Source organism: Apostichopus japonicus, chromosome 16 (genome assembly GCF_037975245.1).
Source record: "Apostichopus japonicus isolate 1M-3 chromosome 16, ASM3797524v1, whole genome shotgun sequence".
Classification (NCBI taxonomy): domain Eukaryota; kingdom Metazoa; phylum Echinodermata; class Holothuroidea; order Aspidochirotida; family Stichopodidae; genus Apostichopus; species Apostichopus japonicus.
The window spans coordinates 27,632,527-27,648,703 of NC_092576.1; the positions used below are offsets into that span (position 1 = coordinate 27,632,527).

The following is a 16,177-nucleotide window of genomic DNA, read 5'->3' on the forward strand; positions in this document are numbered from 1 at the left end:
ACATTCCATTATTTTACATTTTGAATGAAGATAAATATAGATGGTATCAAATACAGTAAGCAGAAAATATAGAGTATTGAAATAATATATATGTGAGATGGAAGTAGAGGAACCAGAAATAAGTGGATACTTTTCTGGTCTGGTCCCTTTGTAACAAAGAAAGTGCAAAGTACAACACCCACCCCACCACCCCCCTCCCCCAAAAAACCAACAAAGTCAAAATCTTATGACAAGAGAAAGAAAAATAAATAAGAGAAAAAACAGGAAGTACAACTAATATGGATTGCTTTGCAGTAGGTATTGATTTAGTTTTTGCTTAAAAGTATTGAGTGTTGGAGAAATTTTAATGACATTATTAAGAGAATTCCATAAGGGTACACCTGTGCTACGAATTTGAGAATGGTTAGGACTAGTTCTAGAGTAAGGATGCTGTAGCATATTCATCGAACGAGTGTTATAAGTGTGATAACTAGAATTGCAAGTATGTGGGAGTGGGTGGGAGAAGACCATGATGAAATTTGTACATAAATATCCCTAGTTGGTACTTGTACAAATCATATAAAGAAGTTCATTAAAGAACACATCCGATGACTTTACTGCATTCCCATATGTTGTTAATACATACATATTTTGTAGAAAATTGGATGATGATTTAGAAGAAGATAAAAAAACTTATCACCGTGCATCTTTCATATCACACCTGTTAGAGTTCACCGTTGGTACTAAATATTTGAAACTTCAATTCTTGTTCACTCGTAATCTATACTAAACTAAGTTAGCCTTAACTTAAACTTAAAAAATATAAAGAAAATTTCCCTGATTGTCCTTCTACAAGCTGCCTTTTCTTTTCTGATCATATCATGATTGCTTGAGGTCAAACCACAAAATTCAAATTTTCGATTATGACATAATTATCTGAATAAGTAAATTCGATTTACTGTTCAATGAGCAAAACCGTGAAGGGTAGCAATGCACATGATGAATTGACACCCGTTTTTTTTTGTAATGAAAGTGCTTTATTTGGAAACATTTTATTTCTGTATTATGGACGTTATCTTATTTTTCCTTTCATTTCCCCCAAAGTTGAAAGTCCAAACCGCCACACTTGGTCTCTAACTTTGAACATTACAATAACAACAATAAAAATGCGGAATCATTAAATCAATGCATTTAAATTTTCTTGTCTTGTCAAAAGAATCAGATATTAAACGATAATAATAAAAGATACATACAAAGCGTTAATATCTGGTAATAGCCATACCCTTTACAATCACCAAGACTGAAATGTTCAGCAGTCTTCAATATTAAAACAAAGTCCAATTCACTTTTTAGCTCACATGGGTGACATGATTGAAACGTAGAGTTAGGTTATGGTGGCATAAGCAAAAATGTCTGGAAGTTCACAAGCGTTCAGTCTGTCCCACCGCACAATGGATTCACTGGGTACATCTTTGTTTCTATTACTTGAAAAAGTTTCAAGACTACCCACCTTACTTGCCTTTTTATTGTTAAAGCAAGAAAAAATGTGTAAATGTGGAGATATTTAATGATTATTTTCGGACTTTGATCACAAATGACCTTTGACTCCCTTAGATATAAATTATTATTGTACTCTAGAAAAGAGAATTTCATATTGGGTATCAAGTTTAAGCGAGCTTTACTTTTGCCATTATCGTATTTACAATGTTTCAGAACTTGACACTTGTTAAGAGAAAAGGTTAGTCCTTCCTGTGAGTTGCGATATGATAAAGAAGCATAATGAGCTTAATGTACAGTTAAGTATTCTCATTCAATGTGCTAAACTTATGAGGTTTCTTGGTTGGAGATTTGATGAAAGTAGCGGAAATTTTTTGCAACGAATAAACATTGTCCAGCCGTTGAGATAAATTAAAGCTATTTGAGAATGTGACTTTCGGCATATCTTACTTATATGAAAAGGTGTTGCGATTTATACCCCTGTACTCCATAAATAACATTAAAAGTTTTAGAATGTTGAGAAAATGTAGAGTGTGAAAGCAAGATACTATGCCCCAAGTTCATATCTAAGTGAAGAAACAATCCTATTATCAAATTGTTGTTGTAAAGGATACATACCCGGGTGGAATTTCACAAGTTATTTTTGGCTACTCGTTCTTCCCCTGAAAAGAACCGAATTTCAACACCAAGGAATTCCCGGCTAATATAACACATTCAGTTTGCTTACAAAGGCTTTATAGTCCTATTCAATACAACGAATTAACTGAACCGTTAACTGTACCTGCCTTCAAGTTCACGGCTTTATTGTTGAACTCGATGCTGTGCATTCATTGACAATGCAACTTTTCGCTTCAATTGAGTCTGTAGTCGTTGGCGTATTTCAGTATTGTACGACACTCCCGTCTGGGCGTGTATTACTTCTCAGGGGCATTAATAACCATGTAATGTACAAGTTATCGTTCTCGAGCTGATATACCCTTTTACACAGTATTTATACTGTTGTTCTCGCAAACAAGTCTTATCAGAAGTAAAGTGTAACATTGGCAATTCCGAGAACTTTCAGGTTTCTTAAAATTTTCGAAAACTCAATTAATACAATTTAATAATACAATTAATACAACATAATAATACAATTAATACAATATAGATATATAAACAGACAAACAGACATACATATAGATAGATAGTTAACTACAGCATAGCTATTTCTCTCTATATATGTTGCTGTTGAGTAAGTCTTCGAAACATGTATAACATTAACAAAATTTATGATAATATATACGATAACTAAGGGTATGTATCAAGTCTTCCAAAGTCGGCGTCTTTTATTGTGGTGCTTAAGGAACATATAATAATGTTTTCAGTTCCCAAAAAAATTCAGAAAAGGTTCCATGCATTCGAGAGATATGTTAATCAGTATAGTCGTGAACCACCATGGTATTGAACAAGGTATCGTGTGGTTACCATAGTAAATAAAACACTGCCGTGACCGTTTTGCTCTGTACGCTACGATGGCATGGGTGGACGTACGATCTCAGATACACTGGACACTAGTTAACGTAAAAGTGCCACATAGCTCTCACCTTCAAAGACACTAATTCACAGTTCCGCAAACGGGTCCCTATCTCGTAATCCTTAGGTCTCTTGGTTAGGGTATTTACATTGAAACTTTTTTAATCCCTTTGGCAACGTTAACTTCAGTCTGCTTTTATGTAACAAAACAGGAATATCACATATGGCGACTGCCCACCTCACTCAAGCTTCGCTATATGGATTTTCAATTGTTAACACGTCACGCATATCTTTTAACAGCAAAGTCGATTCTTCTAGATGGAGCTTCAACAATGCATCAACGAGTACCTTCAACGAAACAAAATGAGTGAAACCATATGAAAGCAAATGAACCAATGTTACTTACTTTCAGATTCATTTTAAAAGGAACGACATTGAACATCATATTTAACGAAATAATTCTGTAAAGTGTTTACGCATGGGAAAGGGGAATAAGGAGGATTTTGTGACGTCTAGTGTTTAAATAGGTTTGTGTAGCCATTGCCTCCATTTGATTTGTTATATTATTGTAGAAGTTCCATACGTAATACGAGTAGAATTCTGTAATCTCTTGAACTTACCTCGACAGTTGCTCCTCTTCCACTTCTCTTATGCCAAAGATCCAACAGGTTTGTCGTTTTATCCATAACGCTGCCGGGCCTCTCTTCGATCTCAAGCCGCAAGTTTTTTGGAACTTGTAGAAGTTTGCCAAACTCATCCCGTTTTTCATCCACCAAGTGCTCTGCTATGCAGTGGTGTAAGGCTGGCATTGGACTGTACTGTAAAAGTGGTTAAGAATTGATGTTCTACTTTTAGTCTCCCACTTTTAATAGACACAAACAGTGCCAAGTGAACTGATCTGTGATATTAGTAAGTCGTTTGTAGATTGCAAGGAGTCACACAGTACTTAATTTGACAGCCTAACGATGCTACAGCTTATATTATCCAACACCTTTTGTTGGCTATCTGGAGAATTTTCTTTTGCACCAATTCTTCATCCCGAGATTGAGTCACCTAACCTGTCAACTTATTTTTTCCAAAAACTGTAGTTTCCTGTTTTGGGTGACAAGGTTGGTTCGAACTAAGTGACAGAATCAACACAATCAAATGTCACAAATATTGCATACACAAGCAATAAGAATAATTTAGATCAATTGGTCAGAAGGATCTGGCTCGTCTGGCTCGTGAAGTTTAAGAACTTACACCAATTGTATTCTGTAGCGTATTACCTATACACGGCTTCACATTAACAAAAATACCAAGGAATATTTTTAAGGTCCGTAGCAATTAGTTATAGTGAGACTAAGAATATGTTCGTACATACTCACGTGTTCATATCGAGCGATTTGGGATTGCTGATAAAAACAATACACAAACAGATTTAATTAATGAAATTGCTCTCAAGAATTATATAAACTGACGGGGCTTTAGTCAATGACATGAATGATGTAATCTAACTGAAGGTTCAGCATGTTTTAAAAAGTAGTTGGTACTTGTACTGTTTTAAGTAGCTACTTTTCTGCTATTACTTCACGCACTGACAAAGTGGCTCTCGAAAAGACGATATTGTTATACTGTGATATCTCACAAACTATACTTTGCATTGTGTTAGATTAACTGAGATATTGAGCGATATTTAGACAAATGATGAAATTTGGTTTACACAAACAATGGTTTCATGTATCAAGTATGAATACCAGGTAATTAAAATGAAGAATGTAGTTAGGTTCGTTCCCCGTCAATCCTGGTGTCAGATTAACTGAAATATTAAGCGATATGAAGACAAATGATGAAACACAGTTTGGTTTAAACACACTATGGTTTCATGAAGCAAGTATGAATACCAGGTCATTTAAATCAAGAAGGTGGTTAGGTTTGTTTCCCACGTTAATGTAATGGTGTCAGATTAACTGAGATACTAAGCGATATTTAGACATATGCTCACATGGGTTAAACAAACATGTTAATTTGTCGAGCAAAGGTTTAATTACGGTCAAATCATGAGAAACTCATTAAATATATTTATTTCTTAATTAAATTACCACAAAATCTCGAGAATTTCTTCAGAAGAAGCGAAACGTACCCATTAAGTAGGTAAAGATAAACAGTTACTGGGTTATGTCTTTCACCCCCACTCCCACATCATGTATTAAAATCAGGAATATTGGTACGGCTGTGCGAAAACTATTACACTTAACAATTAAATTTAGAGAGGACATCCTCGTAATATCCGTATTCCATGAGTATATCTTACCAGACTTTCGTCTCCTCCATCTTCGGCATTCTCACTAGGTTGATGGTCAACTTCTTCCACTAACTGTGTGTGTAAATTTATTATGATGTGTGGAACAGTGAGGAATAGCATTTCAATCAATGAGCGACAGTCATCTACCAGTTAGTTTTATAAACGGTGGCATCTCTGGGTTATCTAAAATACTGTCCATCCTATTTGTTTTCAAGTCGGCTTGATCATATACGAAATACATCAGTATAATAAATGCATTGTAACGAATTCTTCAAAGTACATTCAATTTGGTTTTCTGTATAGAAACGTGAAGTGAAAAGGAGATTTATTTTAATAACTCCCAGATATTAACATTATGATGATCCATTTATTTATGAAGAGTAAATGCAGTATTTTTCGTTGCTTAACAAAAATTGTCGATATGATACACCAAACATTTAACTAACTACTGCTCGAAATATTTTTTAAACAAAGAATGAATGTTTTTTCCGCAACAAAATCTAATGAGATGTCATAGTTTGATATACTTGAAAAGCTCTTTTGTAAATTACCAACAACATGCATTCCAACATATAGCAGGCCTATCCTTATTTGTAACTGAGATTTATTGAAAAGGGAAAACGATTAGCAGAAATTCCCTACCTCGCTGTAGGCGCCTTCTGTTAAATGGATTGGTTCATACGAAGTGCTCCTATGGGTTGGGACAGGTCTTTTATTCTCCTTACAATAAGAAGAGATATTATTGAAAGTTATCAACATTGTACTGTTCATGTACTTGTTTGTTAAGTTTGTTCTCACAGCAACTTATTTTATATAATTAAACCAAAAAAATCATTTGACGAGCAAAGAAAAAATATTATGATGTGTGGAACATCGAGGAATAGCAATTCAATCAATGAGCGACAGTCATCCAGCAATAAATTAGTACCCATCAAATGGGTCAAGACAGACCGGTACTGTGTTACCACACAAAACACACACACCCATATTATGATATTCCAATTATTTATTAAGAATTTATGCAGTCTTTTCCGTTGCTTTTGAGAAATCGTCGATACGATACACCAAACATTTAACTAACTACTGCTCGAAATATTTTTTTAAAAACAATGAATTTTTCTTTCCGCGACAAAATCTAATGAGATGTCATAGTCATAAAGCTCTTTTGTAAATTACTAACAACATGCATTCCAACATATAGCCTATCCTAATTTGTAACTGACATTAATTGAAAACGGAAAACGATTAGCAGAAATTCCCTACCTCGCTGTAGGCGCCTTCTGTTAAATGGATTGGTTCATACGAAGTGCTCCTTTGGGCTGGGACAGGTCTTTCATTCTGCTTACACTAAGAAGAGATATTATTGAAAGTTATCAACATTTGTACTGTTCTTATATGTTTCTTAAGTATGTTCTAACAGCATCTTATTTTATATGATAAATCAAAAAAGGTAAAATTATTATGATATGTGGAACATCGAGGAATAGCATTTCAATCAATCAGCGACAGTCATCCAGCAATAAATTAGTACCCATCAAATGGGTCAAGACAGACCGGTAATGTGTTTCCACACACAACACACACACACCCACATTATGATATTCCAATTATTTTTTAAGAATTAATGCAGTCTTTTCGGTTGCTTTTGAGAAAACCGTCGATACGATACACCAAACATTAACTAACTACTGCTCGAAATATTTTTTAAACAGAAAAAGAATTTTTCTTTCCGCGACAAAATCTAATGAGATGTCATAATTTGATATATTTGAATATTAATTTGAGCAACACCAGGAAGATTTGTTACATTTGTCACAAAGTGATACAAAAAGGTCTATTGTAAATTACCACCAACATGCATTCCAACATATAGCAGGCCTATCCTTATTTGTAACTGAGATTTATTGAAAAGGGAAAACGATTAGCAGAAATTCCCTACCTCGCTGTAGGCGCCTTCTGTGAAATGGATTTGTTCATTCGAAGTGCTCCTTTGGGTTGGGACAGGTCTTTCATTCTCCTTAAAATAAGAAGAGATATTAATGAAAGTTATCAACATTGTACTGTTCATATACTTGTTTTTTAAGTGTATATATATATATATATATATATATATATATTTGTGTCGGTCGGTCGGTCGGTCGGTCGGTCGGTCGGTCGGTCGGTCGGTCGGTCGGTCGGTCGGTCGGTCGGTCGGTCGGTCGGTCGGTCGGTCGGTCGGTCGGTCGGTCGGTCTGTCTGTCTGTCTGTCTGTCTGTCTGTCTGTCTGTCTATCTATCTATCCTTGAACCCGGAAAGAAAAGCCATATCCCTATTGAGACCATGACAGTGTGAACGTACTCTAAGGATCAATTCGACTTCCTTCAAGTTTCTTTTATTATGGTCAGACAAATTACCCAGGATTATGGCAAACTTAAGACAGTCGATACTGTGTTGTGGATGATTAAAATGTTCAGCCACTGGAAAACTGGTTTTGTTGAGTCTGATTGTGCTTTTGTGATTATAGAAACGTCGGAACATAGAGATGTAACCGTACCCACCGGCGCTATTGTTATATACCAATTGGCAGGCAGTCCTGGAGTCGGTGAAGTGTGAAATTCGCCTTAAGGTTGAAGGCGATTTTCACACAGGTTGAAGGCGATTTTCTGGGGTTTATCTAGTGCTGCCTTGTTTGGGCGCTGGTTTGTCTCTGCTGGTCGGTGGGCGTATTTACTTTTTTGGCTCGCTTGACTTGAGTTTTGTTTGTCAGAGTGGGCTGGTTGCAGGTAGGACTGTTTGGCTGTGACGTTTTGGATCCCGTAGGGCGGGTCACGTAAAAGCACATTGCGCTTCAAGTTGAAGGCGATTAATAGCCGTTTATATGGGGCTGCCTTTTTTGTACGCTCGTGTGCTGGGGAGGGGTGTTTTGTTTCGCTGCGTGCTGGTCGCCCTTTGTGGTCTTTTCAATGTTCCAGTGGGTGGCTGGGGGGTTTGTCTCTGCTGGTCGGTGGGGGTATTTACTATTTTTTAGCTCTCTTGACTTGAGTTTTGTTTGTCAGAGTGGGCTGGTCTGGTAGTGCCGTTTTGCCGTGACGTTTAGATTCCCGCAGGGCGTGTCACGTAGAAAGTACATCGCGCGTTGAAGGTGTACATGTTCAGGAAGTCACACAGCTTCACGGATATCCATTGTACATAAATATACATTAGCGTCCGGGATTCACAGGTAAGGCTGTCCGTCAACGGGATTGAGAAAATGCGACGCACCCATTATATGGTATTAATATACTTTGTATATACTATCTATATACTATGTTTATACTTGGATAGAAGATATAGTGTCGTATATAGTACTGTCGATATATTATGGGGAAAAAAGCCTTCAATCCCTGGAATTTATCTAACTGGATTTTGCCCGTTTTCCTTTTTTTCCATAAATACCGGTAGTATTTCGTAATTAAGGTCGGCCCAAGGGTCTTCAAACCATGGGTGCAGAATTACTATAAAAAAGTATGTCTATGCGGCAATATTTATACATGACCTAACGACGAAATGTTCTGAAAATAAGTACACGTTCTCCGAATATAGAAATCACATATGAAGTGCTCTTGCCAGTTATAATATGCAATCTTCATGAATCATGAGAGAAAATAACCAAAACAAGAGATTATAGACACACTTTAAGGGCAGGAGGTTTATATATGCAACACCTCATGTCGATAGATACTTAAAGCAGACGCGTAGCCAAGGGGAGGGGGCGACGGGGCAGTCACCCCCCTCCCCCTTGAGCATATTTGTTGGTATGTTTTATTATACCGCTAGTAATTTCAAAAGAGAAAATGCTAATTAGATGCAACTTACAAGGCCTGGGAAGTGCCATTTCCAGCGATCTGGGAGGCATTTTCAGCCAAAATTCCCACTAACTCATGGCGGCGCTACGCTTATAGATAGTTTGCAATGCCGTATCTACGGCTCTGATATTTTGCCTGCAGTTTCGCCCTTCCCTTGGCAAATTCCTCGCTACGCGCCTGACTTAAAGTACAGTTACATTTCTTACATCACAGTGGCATGCGCAAAGGGAAGGAGGTGGGGCATTACATCTTCAGTCGGGGGTTAAAAGTTTAAAATTAGAACGCTGCTCCTGTCCCATGAGGCACTTCTACTGAGCATCAAGCCGCTAGCTAAATCAACCGGTGAGATCTAGAATCCCCCTCCACACCACACAATCTGTTGCATGCAAAGAAGCAACATACCAGCCCTTTAACCGTTCCCATAGGCCTGTCATTTCTGTAATCATCGTTTCCTTGGTTGTCATCCTCTTCCCATGCAACGGAATATCCATCGTCTTCGCTCCATTCGTAGTAATATTTGTCTTCTGTCTGTGGTTATAGAAATAGTAAATTACTGGTGTAGATCGTGTAAGTAATACGTCTGTATTTTCAAACCAAAAATATATTTTAATTACATAGAATTATTGCAAGTTAGGTAAGGGGGAATGGTTCACTCGATATATATTATAAACGATTTGTTCTCCATTCAAATTGCGAGACACGTTTATAAACATGTAGCCATGTTTCTAGAGAGAGTTGTGAATAGATGATATTATATCTTGTCGGAAGCCAGAAAAATTGTCCTCGATGTATAGTCGATGATGGAGCAGATTTTGTTTTCAAATGCTTTAGTTTTTTACTTAGTCTTCTTGTTGATGTATCCGCGAAGTGTTTGCTAAGCGGTCAGTGATATTCTATGTGTATCACAATGCAACTGTTTGGTAGAAATATGATTTCCTAAATGCACACATTCTTTAAATGTAACGAAATTAAACATTAAACATTTGTGAACAGTGCCATTATAACAACATTGACTTTTTTGCTGCCAGAATTACACTGATATGCATAATTCATTCATAGAAAGAGAAAAATGCTGTCAGGAAGTTGTTTGGACGGAAGTATATGAAGAAAGTAAATAGCACTAATGTTCAGCAACGAACTTGAGCCACGGGAATATCCCTTTTCAAAAAAAGAGAACCTGCCGATTTGCTAAAACAGGAAAGGGATGCTTGCCATGTACCAAATTAGTTCGACATATACAGTACCGTTAATGTAAATATACATAATAATCGGAGCAAAAATATAATCGTTCAATGCACTTTTCCAACGGTGGAAGATCGCGGTAAAGTTCCTCTTCGTAGTCATTCTTCAAACAATATATATTCTAGAACAGCTTTTTGTCTTCATGGAAAGTATAAAGTTTTCTCGATGTGCCCTCCACATATTCTTCTTTAACTATCTTAGTCTGTATCACTAATAATGTGTACTTTACTTCAAAATTTCATATTATTTTAGCGCTTTGGATTATACCGTGTCTGTTACTTATAGGACATAAACAAGACACGATAACAGACGCTTGTAGGCAGACAACGGAAATATCCGAAAACTGTAGGTTACGTAACTGGCAGAGGCAGAGTATTTTCAACAATCCGAAAAGTGATTTGATTACTTCTAACTATGAAATTTTGCCTCTGTGATATGAACATTCACCATACAAGAAAATGAACGGAAAGATTAGTAACGATGAGACGACTTAAACAACGCTATCAATAAGATCTAATTAGACTTAATACATATTCATGTATTATTTTTTGATTACTAATTCCAATCCAAATCATTTCAACAATTTCAAACACGTCCCTTTAAAAATGTGAGAATGAATTATTAACCTACCGTTGCATGTCCTTCCGTTTCGCGATATGAGTCCAGAAGAACAGCTTGGCCATCCATTCCTTTCCATCCGAACAACTCTCCGGTTGATTTGAACAACTTGCGGGTATAATTATTATGGACGGATTTCATCCTGATCACCATTCCGTCTCTGAGAACTAATCGAGGCTTTGTAAGATATCTCACAACTTTAGATGGGAAAACCTCTACGTTGTTTCTTTGTGTAATCCCCACAACATGATGTCCATGGATGTTTGCCAAGATGAGAATTATGTCACCTTTATGTAATGTTACCTTTTCTTTCGGTTCAGACCAGTCTGTCTTAGCTACCGCATACCTGAGTGTCATTCCAGCATCTTCAAGACCTTTGTGGTCACATAAATCAAACATAGCGCTAGGACATTTTTTCTGAAATGGCACATCTTTGAGTACAGCTACAGCCCCGTCTTTTTGCCTGAAAACGACAAAAACTCGTTTGCTTTTCAGTAAAATAGTTAACTTGTCTTTGACTTTAATTTGAAGTACTTCTCTCTCGTCGTTTACACACACAGCTTTACTTAAATACTCCGACCCTAAAGAGAGAGAGAGAGAGGTAGAGAAAGAGGTGGAGGTGGAGACAGAAACGAGCTCCTGAAATTAAAGGTTTCATGTCGGTTTGCTTTGCAAACAGTCAAGAGATAACAGTTTATTTATGATGAAATGTGATAGGAACAAAGACAACATAATTGAATGTGTATGCTTATGATATGATTTAATGGACATAATATTTTCTACTTGACGATGTCAATGGATACTATTTGTTCCCTCATTTGTATTAAAATTTCATTCTGATCTACTAGAGATCTGAAGAGACTTACACTAGGTATATGTCTCGTCTGATTGTCCTCAGTTAGTGATAACATCATAGCTGTAGGATTGATAACATGTGCCGGAATCTACAACTCAATAGATCATTTAGTTGAATTATATTGCGTAAAATCAGCACTTAGCTCACTTGGCTGAAACTTTGGTGTAATCACAATATAATTAGAAAGTTAACATCATGTCGACACAGCAGCGTAAGCTAGAAGTATTGTTGAGCCGAAAATACCAGCAAAAAAGGACTTGACACTGAAAATATTATGGACGATGCAGGAGAAATAACTAATCAAAAAAAGAACTAACACTAAACACACGTGTATGCAATCTAGATAGACCAAATCAATTAGTTGTGGGATTGGAGAACACTGAAAACGCTCTCACTGTGTTTAAGCTAAACTGTGAATTGAACCTTCACTGGTCAGGAAATAAAATACTGTAAGAAAGAGAGCCAAAGATGGGGTTTAACACAAGGTATAAGGAGATACAAAAGGACGTACACAAAAAGACATACAGTTTGTTCATTAGATAAAGAGTGTAAAACAGGAAAATGGGACAGAAAGAAACAAAATTCCAGCTAATTAAAAACCTTAAATTCTCATGGAATAATATTTCCCATCTACTTGCAGGTTATTATGATGTACAATCTTATGATACTCCTTACTTGACCATGGGATTTGTCTTGCGTTCTTCGATTTTGTGGAACTGATATTACTTCCTCCGGCTGCCATATTTTCCAGATGACGTTTCACACGAACGAATGGCACAGTACTGCAATAATGCTGAAAAGAAGGGAAGCTTTTATCATATGAAGCGAAAAAGTACACAGACTTTGTGACACCCTGTTCTGTTTGTTTTTAGGAAATAAACGTCGGGTTAGGTTTGGCCATAATATAACCCATATGTGCACAGCAAGTGTACTTTCATTTTATGATGGTCTAATAGTTCTTTTGAATATCAAGCGTTCCAATGCTTTGTTACCTTCGAAGTTTGTACTGTAGTGAGGTCAAGCTTGAAAGATATGTTGCAATCGGGTTTCTCCCAAACATTTTGCGGTACTGCAAGGCGGAACTATGATTATAGTACTTATATTGACCCCGTGTGTTTGTGTTGGGTTGCTGCATTACATTACCCCTTATATATTTATTTATTGATAAAAATAACGACAGTTACCCTCATTAAAACCACGAAATTTATAAATCACATTACTGATATGTTTTCATTTGTCTAAATGAAAGTAAGAAGAAGAAATATTTCTGATTTCTTTATAGGCGTTATTACCTTCCATACAAACACTAAGTAGGTCTATTAAAGTACTTACGTATGGCCGGAATATTTTGTTTGAAACTACACATAATGTTACATGCAATACCTATGTAATCCAACAATAATGATAAATAGGGCGAGGAACGAACGAACAAGGAATGCGGGCATTGGTTGACAAGTCATGAATTTAAACTGAGACATTTCCTTACAACCAGCAATAGTGAACATGACTCCATATTGACAACATACTGAATATTCAGCTCCTGAAAACAAGCGTCTTTCCTCCAAAAGAATTCTTCCGTTTTTCATTGGTAAAACTGGTAAGAACGTTTTCTGGGTGATGACATGCTGAGAATGCCATATTTTAGTTAGTTATTTGTTCACAGTAACCTTCTATTTGTTAACACTTCAAGTGCGGACAGTCAATGGTTTTGTAGGATCTGTATAACGGCGGTGTGGGTGGAGCGTTTGATGTCGAAATGTGTTTTTTTTTTGGGGGGGGGATTTGTTTTCGCTTACTTGGGGGGTGGGGTCTTTTCAGCTCCTAGTTTCGACAAAGACGTTAACATTTGCCACTGTGCGTAAAGCGCACACTTCAAAGGGGTGTCTCTATGTTGAGTAATACTCCGGGTTATCCAAGTTACTATTCACCCTGAATCTACTAATTTCATTCAGATAACGCAATTAAACCCAAAAGCTGGTACTACAGTATCCAGGTTGAGTAAATTGTTAACCAGTCACTGTCCACTAATAAACTGAACAAATGATAAATCAAGGTTGCTGATTTCAACAGTACACAGGTGAACAACCCAGACCTTTCTTTTGCAATATATGTTGAACTAAGAATCATCTCAACTGTGAACAGCCCTCGGTCTATACAAGAAAGGCTGCCACCGCTGAATCTCCGCTTAAGCCAAACCAGGAAAGTAAAAACTAAACGAAAACACTAAGGAAGAACTACCAAACAAAATCTGGAAACGTATTGGGAGTTTGGTCGCACTAGGCATTGTGCAACGCGAAAATTACGATATCAAAACGTAAAAGATATATGAATCAAATTATGCAGAATCCATCGCCTTTGTCAACTGCTACCTTTGTAAATCTTTGAAAAGAATAGGTCACTTACCGTGTGTTGCAGAGACATTCTTATATTTTCAGTGAATATAACTACTGTTTCACCCCGTAGCAAGTACATTCGTTCAATAAACTCGCAGTACGGTTGTATCTAGAACGCTTAGCCTATCTGGGATTAAGTGTACACTACATTGAAACATTGTTCGAAGGTTGCAGTACGGTAATCCCTACAACAGAGCACCGTCGTTTTGGTCAACATATTCCAAAAAACTTTAACTTTTATTTAAAGAATAGTGCTTTCTAGTTTATGAGAGATGATCCATATGGAACTGTATAATGTGGTCACGTGATTTCTTTACAACTGTATCAATTAGGTATTTGATGGGCATATGTTACTTGATTTTCCTTACAAAGATCAAGAGAGTCTAATAAAACAATTCAATCAATCGGCAAAGTTTCTCTACGTGGTTTGAAACTTACAAAATATTCGATCTAAACCATTTGACACAAATGAAACTCAATGAAAGTTTTTATTAATCGTTGCTGGATATATATCTCTTTCAATTAAGAGAAACTTGGCAAAGTAAAAACTCATTGCTATACCACACAAGACCTACCAAAAATACTCTTGAAGCATTGACAATGAAGCCTACATTTAATGACGCCTGTATGCAGGTGAACATGATATAACGTAGAATACAATCCTTTCTTGTGCAGTTTGTCTAACTTGTTGAACTCCTGTTAGAACACAACTATGTGGTGAAAACGCAATCAATCATCCGGAACGCGTCACTGTAGTAGGCCTCTATTACTGTATGGCTGTCAAAGTCAGATAAAGTAAAACGGACAAAGTAAGGTCAATGAAAACTAGCTGTTTGGCATTGTCTGGCACTAGTTGTTTGAACTGTTGAAATTTTGTCTATCCAAGCGTTCATGCGGGTTTTGGCTTGGAAATGGCCAGTCTTGTATGAGCCAAGGCCCTTCATACGACTTTCAACATTTAACCCCCGGCCATTGGCAAAGTGTGCACAATATCCTTCCTGGGGTACTACAGTGCACCACATCTACGTGTCCTCTGTGGACTTCCTTTAGATATTTTTACAAGTCAGTTCAGTTCAGTCAATATATTTCGCATATACATAGACATACAAAAACAGTGCAGTAATGGTATATACAGGATACTAGCAAAACATAAAATGTTCATCAAAGCTAGTAACCCTAACGAAAAAGTAAGAAAGAAAAACAAAATGTACAAAACAAAATGTACAATAATATCAATCACGGTACTTGGAAGTTAGATAACTCTTTAGTTAATACTTAAAGCACATGATTTCGAATGTCTAATACCAGTTGGGAGATTATTCCATATTTGATAACAGTAATAGTTTAGCAGAAACGTTCCATGTTTAGAGCGGTGTCTAGTGACAGAGAATAGTACATTTGTTCTCGTGACGTTTGGGATGTCTGACCCAATCCTTGGATGTACAATATTTCGAAAGACACAGGCAGTGCATTGTTAACGTATTTGTAAGCAAAAGTACACGTTTTGAAAATATGAACATCGTTGAGTTTGAGGACACCGAGAGTACTGTGCAGAGTATTAGTAAGAAAACGCCAGTGGTTAAACGTGATCGTTTTTAGAATTCTATTTTGAAGAACTTGTAGAGGCTTTAGAGGGGAAATATTGGTCATACCATTCGTTTCCACATCGTAAGAAGTCACCTCGCAAGTCCCCATTAATACACCTTGGTGAAGAGAGGCAATAAAGATGAAGAGAGGCAATAACGATGAAGACAAAGTTCCATGCTTAAAGACACAAACGTAAAGAATTGGCCTGGGCTGGAACCTGCAAACCTATGATCACAACGCTTTCATATTCACAGTCAAACATTGTATTTCAAGTTTGGGACAGAGCACGATTGCTGAACTGGGAGAGTACAGACTGTGTCAAATTGTATATATTTGCTTGGAGGGATCCGACAAAACAAGATAAAGTGCTGTCTAAAACTGAAAA

General features: G+C 36.8%; 1 protein-coding gene across 6 annotated transcripts; it reads right to left on the reverse strand.

The window, feature by feature from the left end:
* Positions 1–1,161: 1,161 nt before the first annotated feature.
* On the reverse strand, positions 1,162–14,861 carry LOC139983758 (uncharacterized). 6 transcript variants are annotated; one of them, XM_071997530.1, is made up of 11 exons: positions 14,781–14,861; positions 12,488–12,605; positions 10,969–11,537; positions 9,499–9,624; positions 7,212–7,289; positions 6,536–6,619; positions 5,915–5,992; positions 5,282–5,344; positions 4,356–4,382; positions 3,609–3,806; positions 1,162–3,336 (listed from the first exon to the last, which is right to left on the reverse strand). In XM_071997530.1, the coding sequence occupies exons 1-11, from the start codon at positions 14,844–14,846 to the stop codon at positions 3,232–3,234; spliced, it is 1,512 nt and encodes a 503-aa protein (XP_071853631.1). In that variant the 5' UTR covers positions 14,847–14,861; the 3' UTR covers positions 1,162–3,231. The 6 variants fall into 6 exon arrangements, with proteins under 6 accessions (XP_071853631.1, XP_071853632.1, XP_071853630.1 ...); XM_071997531.1 differs by lacking the exon at positions 14,781–14,861 and adding an exon at positions 14,216–14,334 and having other exon boundaries at positions 7,212–7,286; XM_071997529.1 differs by lacking the exon at positions 14,781–14,861 and adding an exon at positions 14,216–14,329.
* Positions 14,862–16,177: the final 1,316 nt, after the last annotated feature.

Excerpts from the sequence above, each read along its gene's own strand:
- LOC139983758 (XM_071997529.1), bottom strand. The coding sequence starts at position 14,284 with ATGTACTTGCTACGGGGTGAAACAGTAGTTATATTCACTGAAAATATA. Across the intron at positions 7,290-9,498 it reads TGGGAACGGTTAAAGGGCTG|GAGAATGAAAGACCTGTCCC; the intron begins GTATGTTGCTTC and ends TCTTATTTTAAG. Across the intron at positions 3,337-3,608 it reads GAAGAGGAGCAACTGTCGAG|GTACTCGTTGATGCATTGTT; the intron begins GTAAGTTCAAGA and ends GTTTCGTTGAAG.